The sequence below is a fragment of the Oncorhynchus mykiss genome, chromosome 22 (assembly GCF_013265735.2).
Source record: "Oncorhynchus mykiss isolate Arlee chromosome 22, USDA_OmykA_1.1, whole genome shotgun sequence".
Lineage (NCBI taxonomy): Eukaryota > Metazoa > Chordata > Actinopteri > Salmoniformes > Salmonidae > Oncorhynchus > Oncorhynchus mykiss.
In genome coordinates this window covers 11812992-11821166 of record NC_048586.1, presented here as the reverse complement: position 1 = coordinate 11821166, position 8175 = coordinate 11812992, and the positions used below count along the sequence as shown (strand labels likewise).

At 43.1% G+C, this 8175-nt stretch overlaps 1 protein-coding gene across 1 annotated transcript; it reads left to right on the top strand.

Annotated features, from left to right (window-relative positions):
• Nucleotides 1–1955: 1955 nt before the first annotated feature.
• Nucleotides 1956–4917, top strand: LOC110501383 (C-X-C chemokine receptor type 1). The gene is made up of 2 exons (XM_021578915.2): nt 1956–2201; nt 2804–4917. Exon 2 carries the CDS (start codon nt 2807–2809, stop codon nt 3893–3895), a length of 1089 nt encoding a protein of 362 aa, XP_021434590.1. The 5' UTR covers nt 1956–2201; nt 2804–2806; the 3' UTR covers nt 3896–4917.
• The last annotated feature ends 3258 nt before the right edge of the window (nt 4918–8175 follow it).

The following is an 8175-nucleotide window of genomic DNA, read 5'->3' as shown; positions in this document are numbered from 1 at the left end:
AAATTTTGTCATCAAAGTCTGTCATTCTCTGCATTTATGGTGCTTTCAAGACAACTGGGAACTCGGAAAAAAAGTCGAATCATGACATCAGTCATCTTCAGGTCGGAGCTCTAGAAAGAGGCCCGAGTTCCCGACTTGAAATTCCGTCAGAAGTCATGCTGGATCGACAGCATGGCCAATGTATTCAACCTTTTCTGGCCCATCATGTTGAATGTTTATTATTTTAAGCTTGGAAAACAGACCCTTATACCCAGACTTGGACCCCACACCCAATCCACTGAATAGCAGGCTAGTGATTGCTTTGTAACGCTTGCGGTTAGCCACTGATTCATTCCAAATCACTTGTTGAATTTTCAATTTCTAACTTGTTGTGTAATGTTTATGTCCAATGGCCGATGAGCACCGATATGTTTTATCTATAATTCCTCTTCATAATTGAAAATTAATTGCCAGTAGATTGTCGACTGAATTCATGATGATGACGGCTAGCTTGCAAGCTAAGATTTTGAAAGTATGATGTTGACATGATCAGTCCACTCAAAGCTACGGTAGATATAACATGATTTGAAGTCATTTTATTGGTTGTCAATGACCTTGAGCCTTCTTGGATGGGCACTTCTAATGTAACTCCATGGCAGCACCCAAGGGGCTTGAATTTTCAAGCTCTACCTGTAAATTGTTCGGTGACGTAGTGTCCCCATGAGTGAGAAAACACTGAGCCAATCATGGCACAACTAGAGAACATTACCAACCTCTACACTCCGTATTTTCCGCTGGCTGCCCCACCACCACAGAAAGCACTGAGCTAGGCTGAAACACCTGCATTTTGGAGCTGTCTTATTCAAGAAAGCAAAATAGTTTGTATGCGGCTTTATTTTCTCAAATATAAATATATATTTTACATTGTTTGCAAACTGATATGTGACACGTATTAATGCCAAAATAACATGCAACACAGGCAACCAAAAAGGTAATTTAAAAAAAAGAAAAGTGGTTCGCTAAACATGAATGATGATTCGCCACTTCATGTGAATACTGTTAGTGGACAGTTGTTTACACATTTGTACCATGTTTCTTAGCTTAGCGATTCTATATTTTTTCATCAGACATTCTTTTTTTGGAACTGCAACATTGATGTTCTGCTTGCCCAATGTCACACCCTCAAGTTTGGCCTGTCTTCTAAAGGGACACATCCTCTACTCTCTCAACCATCTCTTGCACAACGGACTTGAGGCTGATTTGACGCAATAGTAGTACAGATAGCATGACTTTTGGTGGACTGCAACAGAGCAGGTAAATGTTGAACTGGAACGCAAAAATGCTCTGAGGTTACTGGTCGGGCCAGTGACTGGCGAGATCCAGCGGGCCATCTTGTCGGAGTCGGACCTTTATCACATTGTATTGCATTACACCCTCTAAGCTTAATCCACCAGATTCCTTGGCCAGAATTTGTTAAATCTTTTGTTGGTAATATTATTTAAAAAATGAAATGTAACAAAAATCGAATATTTTGAGATCTGGCTGCGAACCCCCTGCCGTACCTCCACGGACCCCAGGTTCCCACTTTTAGCACCCCTGCAGTAGAGCACAATGTTGAAGTGTATCAGATAGAAGTATATCGTTTAGAACCTATGTGCAACTCTATGTAAAGTGAGTAGTAATGTCAGCTCTTATACTAGAAGTTTTATTTGACTTTGTGTAACTTTTCTTTTATAGATTTAATCACCAATGACTGTATTATAGACACTGCATTATGAAATCTGCATTGAAATGATCATTGAGTGATTGAAATTGAAAGGGACAGAATGATGGAAGAAAACTGAAAAAGGCCGCCCCTTACTCAACCTGAAGTTCTTTACTCAACCCCCTTGGCACACTATCATAAGCTCTGTAGCTTGCCTAAACCTTATGTGGATCTGTCTACTTCCCATGTGTCATGGCATTGGGTGATGTAGCCTACAGTATGACATTGCACTGCTGTTCAAGGGCCACTCCCCTTTACCTGAAGCAAAACAGTTATTCTGGTGTACTGTTCGTTGAGGTATACACAATAGGAACTCAGTCTAGTGTGAGAGTAACAGACAGGAAAAGGCTTCAGTTTCAGAGAAAAAAGTGCTGAGACGCTGAGACAGACACTCTTCTGCTTGCTGATAGTGTTTTCTGCTGCTTTTCTGAACTGTCAAGAGGACAGGAATAGCCAGGTAAGGATTTTACTTTATTTGTTATTGAACTGGGTCAGACTAATTTCATTTCAACCTGAATTTCATTCCAATTAAATCATATTTAAATCAATTAAATCATTTCACCTGTGGTTATGCCAAATGTATGTAAGTTGCACATTTAACACAACAAAGTACATTGTAGAGCTGGGACAATTAAAATTAAATAAGCTTGCTAATAAGGGTGATTGTTAATGGGACAATTGATGGCTACAACCATCAAACTAGTAGTAGTAGTTAAATGATTAAAAAAAACTGTGGTGCACATTAATGCTATAAATGTATTGTTATATTTATCCACATTGCATTCATTCAGGCAATTTATCACGTTATGGATGTCCAAAATCGGCCAGCTCTAGTTCATTGCACAATTAGTCGTTCTAAAAAGACACGCAACACTAACTACATAGCTACACACAAAATGTAATGCACAGGGATGTTTGGTTGGGTTTACAATATACTGCAAATGTATAATAGATCAGAATGATGTTAGAATCAATGTTGCACAACTGATATACCTAAGAGAGTTGAGTTGACTGAGACATCCCCATGGCAATTTTTTTTTCTTTTTTCTTTTCATGCAGCCCATGGAAATGCCAGAAATGGATGTTGACCTTTCTCTCTTCGTTGAATTCCTCAACTTCACTTATCCTCCCATAGACGAGCTCATGGGGGTCCCTTGTAACGTCTCTATCCTGGGCTTGAGCAGTGTTGGTCTAATGATCACCTATATCGCTGTGTTCATCTTCAGTGTGCTGGGTAACAGTGTAGTCATCTACGTGGTGTGCTGCATGGCTAGGGGCCGGACCACCACAGACGTCTATCTGATGCACCTGGCAATGGCTGACCTCCTCTTCTCCTCGACCCTCCCCTTCTGGGCCGTCTATGTCTACTCCCACTGGATTTTCGGTACCTTCCTCTGCAAGTTCCTGTCTGGCCTCCAGGATGCTGCCTTTTATTGTGGGGTTTTCCTGTTAGCGTGCATTAGTGTGGACCGCTACCTGGCTATCGTGAAGGCCACGCGGGCACTGGCCCAGCGGCGCCACCTGGTGGGGTTGGTGTGCGGAGCCGTGTGGCTGGGGGCGGGGCTACTCTCGTTGCCCGTGGCACTCCAACGGGAGGCTATCCAACCTGAGGATCTTGAAGGCCAGATCATCTGCTTTGAGAACCTGACTGCGGCGAGCAGCGATCGGTGGCGGGTGGGTGTGCGGGTGATTCGCCACGTGCTGGGCTTCTTCCTGCCACTGTCGGTCATGGTCGTCTGCTACAGCTGCACTGCAGCGACGCTGTTCCGTGGCGTGCGCAACGGCGGCCAGAAGCACAAGGCCATGCGCGTCATCCTGGCCGTGGTGCTGGCGTTCGTGGCTTGCTGGCTGCCGCGCAACATCAGCGTGCTGGTAGACACGCTGATGCGGAGCGGCTCGCTGGGCGAGGAGACGTGTGAGTTCCAGAACAAGGTGAGCGTGGCGCTGTATGTGACTGAGGTGATGGCCTTCACGCACTGCGCCGTCAACCCCGTGCTGTATGCCTTCATCGGGCAGAAGTTCCGGAACCAGCTCTTGGTGGTGCTCCACAAGCATGGGCTGATCAGCAAGAGGTTGATGGTGGCGTACCGCAGTGGCTCAGTCAACAGCACGGCCAGTCAAAGGTCTAGGAACACCTCTGTTACCCTGTAAGGTTTCAGTAATCAGGGGGTGGTGTGGAAGGGGTGAGTTTCACTGGTTCCTCACAACGTATGGTCAGGGGTGCGGGCATGGCGAGAAACTTGTTCTTCATGTTCTAGGGGTGTGTGTGTGTGTGTGTGTGTGTGTGTGTGTGTGTGTGTGTGTGTGTGTGTGTGTGTGTGTGTGTGTGTGTGTGTGTGTGTGTGTGTGTGTGTGTGTGTGTGTGTGTGTGTGTGTGGTCTGTGGTAGAGGTTGGGGGCATGGATGATTCTATTGTATAGGTCCAATCCAATGTTTTTCATGTGATGCTTCAATGCTTGCTAAGTATAAACAACATACATGTCAAGGCCTAATGTGTATTAAATCTTCATATTGCAACTTTTTCTTTGTCAATGCCTGAAATAACTATTTGAGAAGAGCCGGAACATTGTGATATTTTTCAAGTGATGACCTGATAATGAAAGTCTTATCTACCAAAACAGAGGGAAATAGTTACGTGGGCGAAATGACTCAATCTGTATTGCAAAAGATGTTGCCATATTTTCGCTCTGTTTACTTGCATCCTCATTCCTCAATGACCACCACTGCATCTCTCACTTACCTCCTCAATTGCATAATTGGATCAATCTGCTGTATAGGTCTATGGGTCGTTCCACGAACAGAGTGCAGTTTATGTCCCTCAGACATTGTGTTTACATTTAGATAAAACACTCAATTTAAGAGTTGGATCACATACATCTCTAACTAAACCATGTTGAAATTTCCAATAGTACCCTTACAGAAAAAACATGCACTTCACATGTGAACGCATGTGATATCGTGATGATCACATGATTAAATGTGAAGTTAATGTGATAACATGCATGTGAAGCAAAATGTGATAGCATAAAACTGCACGTGATAGCATGATCTCATGTGAACTGTAACATCTCTGGGGTAGATGGATGATTCTATTGTATAGGTCCAATCCAGTTTTTTCCTTCTAATTTTTCCTTTATTTCACTAGGCAATACAGTTAAGAACAAACTCTTATTTTTAATGACAGCCTAGGAACAGTGGGTTAACTGCCTTGTTCAGGGGCAGAACAACAGATGTTTACCTTGTCAGCTCAGGGATTTGATCTTGCAACCTTTCATTTACTAGTCCAACGCTCTAACCACTAGGCTACCCTACCGCATTGTTGCGTCAATGCTTGCTAAGTATAAGCAACATACATCTCAAGGCCTAATGTGTATTAAATCTTCATCTTCCAACATTTATTTGTCAACAGACGTGTGATGTATTTGTGTTCCGCTTACAACAATAGAGAAAATGCTATTGTACTCGTAAATAAGATGCACACATTTAAAAACCTATTTTAACTTATATTAGGATCCACCAGCTCAAATAAGGGTGTTCTGAACTTTGTCAATGTCTAAAAAACAAGTTGAGATGAGCAGGAAAATGGTGATCTTTGTCAAGTGATGATCTGATAATGAATGTCTTATCTATCAAAACAGAAGTGGTTATGTGAGCAAAATAACTCCATTTATGACCGTGATCTGTATTGCAAAAGCACACCAGCATGACTCTAACTGTGTTCATTCCTCAATGACCACTGCATCTTCTCACTTCCTGCCTCAATTGCACAATTCAATCAATCTGCTGTATAGGTCTATGGGTCGTTCCACGAACAGAGTGCTGTTTATGTCCCTCAGACATTATGTGTGTACATTTTTCTGAAACACTCAGTTTAACAGTTGGATCACATACACTCAACTCCTGAAACTGACCCCATTCTGCTTTCCCAAATATCAATCTCCTCAATCCATTTCCTACTGAATCTTGCACCCTCATTCCTACAGTACACATGGTAGTATAGTGATCACTACCCCATGTAGATTCCTCCAAAACCTCCCAACTATATCTGTCTGCCCTTGAACTTGAGATCATTGTAAGATCCAGAGCAGATTCATTCATTTCCAGTTACTGGGCCAATCCTGGATCCCCGGCCATCATTAAGATTCACAAGCTCTTTTTCATCAAGTAGTTCCTCCAACACTTGTCCATTTACATCAGTCTGTAACCCTCCCCAGAGCGTACTACGAGCATTAAAATCCCCCACAACACATTACACATCTCCTATCTTGACCTTCTACTGTACATTCCCAAGGGCCATCAACTCTAGTGTCTTACATAGGTTGTAAAACTTCACTATTACCATATTCCCCCCTCCCAACCACATCTCTACCACTACATACTCGTGCTCAACACCGTCTCCCACACTCCTATATGAGATCCCCTGCTTTATAAAGGTAGCACACCCTCCCCCTGCCACACTATCGCTATGGACTGCAACATAACGTTGTATATCCACAGCTAGAGTAGGTTTAAGCCATGTCTACTGGAGACATATTACATTAGGTTTGTCTAGTAACTCCTCAAGAAACTGAACACTTTCCCATTAGCCATCAAACATCTCGCATTCACATTGAAGGATTAACACCATTATGAAAATGAATCAATACATTATTGCTGACAGGACTGATTCTCAATCTTATCGAGGTCATCCTGTAAATGTTCCCATATTAGTCCTGTGATCTTCACTGCCTGCTCCACTATGATCTGTATCTTCTTACTAATATATTGTCATTTTCTTTTCTGAGCAATTGATTGCTGCTGTCACAAATGTAACAACCTTCCTCGTGTCTACGACCAGTCTTGTGTTCTCACCCATTCTGTTCCCACCCATTCTGTTCTGTTTCTGTGTGAGTTACATGAGCTGCGTCTGCATTTGAGATTTTACGCTCACTCCTCACTTGCTGCACTTCCACCCGTCTTTTCATCACTGCACAACACCCATATACCACACTACGGGCACCCCCACAGTTACAGCACTTTAACTGGACCCTGTCTCCACAATATGCATGTTCTCCACCACACTTCGCAAATGTCCTTTTGCCTTTTCGGACCTTTGACAGTTATGGCAACGCAATGGTTTCGGAACATAAGCTTGCACATAGTAACTCCTTTATCCAAGCTTAACTTTTTCCTGGCTGTACGAGATCCTCAAAGTTTAGTAGCACTGACAGGCTATCCACCTTCCTCCTATCTCGTGTCATCTGGAGACACTTTGCCCCTTCAAGTAGTCTTTTATTTCTTTCATGTTATCAATTTCTGGAACTCCTGTAATAACTCCCTTCAGCCACTGCCATCCAGTTTGATCTGGCATGCTACTATCAACCATATGTTTAATACCTGCTTGAGTTTGAGTGCTTTCTCATACTGTTAAGTATTGACACACACACCATCACCAAACTTCCATCATGAAGAATTTTAGCAGACACAACCTCTCCTACTTTACTGTCCAAATCCCGAGTCAATGCGATCTCATTCACCGCCGTGACTCCACCCTCATACTTAAATTTCTTAAAATTCTTGCTATTTCGACCTCATTCACCCTTACAGGGCACAACTGGAACACAAGCATTTTATTACATCCGCAATAACATCTGCTAAATATGTGTACGTGACCAATAGAATTTGATATGATCTGCAGGACCGTGTATCCACTGACTCTTCAACAACATATACAGGTATGTATCCTAGTGGTTAGAGCGTTGGGCCAGTAACCGGAAGGTTGCTGGATTGAATCCCCAGGCTGACAAGGTAAAAATCTGTCGTTCTGCCCCTGAGCAAGGCAGTTAACCTACTGTTCCCTGTGGATGTCGATGAAGGCAGCCCCCCGCGCCTCTCTGATTCAAAGGGGTGGGATTAAATGTGGAAGACACATTTCAATTGAATAGATTAATTTGTACAACAGACTAGGGATCCCCCTTTCCCTACAGTATACTCAGTCTGCACACACTTGCCACTTGTCCAACATTGCAATGGTCTGTTCACAAAAACTCACATCTCATATTAACTCATATACCCCAAATGTACATGTGTATGGAGAAACTGTTCATCAAATTGCAATAGCACAGCCTTCCTCCTTCCATCCAGCATACAGTTCAAGCAACATGCCTCCTCTACTCCTGGTATGCAGTGTTTAATTAAGACGTTGATGTCACGGCCGTCGAAAGAAGTGGACCAAAGTGCAGCGGGGTGAGCGTACATTTTCCTTTCATTTAAAATGTCGCCAACAAACGAAGAACAAATGTGACGCTTACAGGGCTATAGTGCCACTAACAAACGTCAACTACCCACACTGAAAGGAGGGAAAAAGGGCTACCTAAGTATGATTCCCAATCAGAGACAACGATAGGCAGCTGTCCCTGATTGAGAACCATACCCGGCCAGAACATAGAAAT

Excerpts from the sequence above, each read along its gene's own strand:
- LOC110501383 (XM_021578915.2), top strand. The coding sequence starts at position 2,807 with ATGGAAATGCCAGAAATGGATGTTGACCTTTCTCTCTTCGTTGAATTC.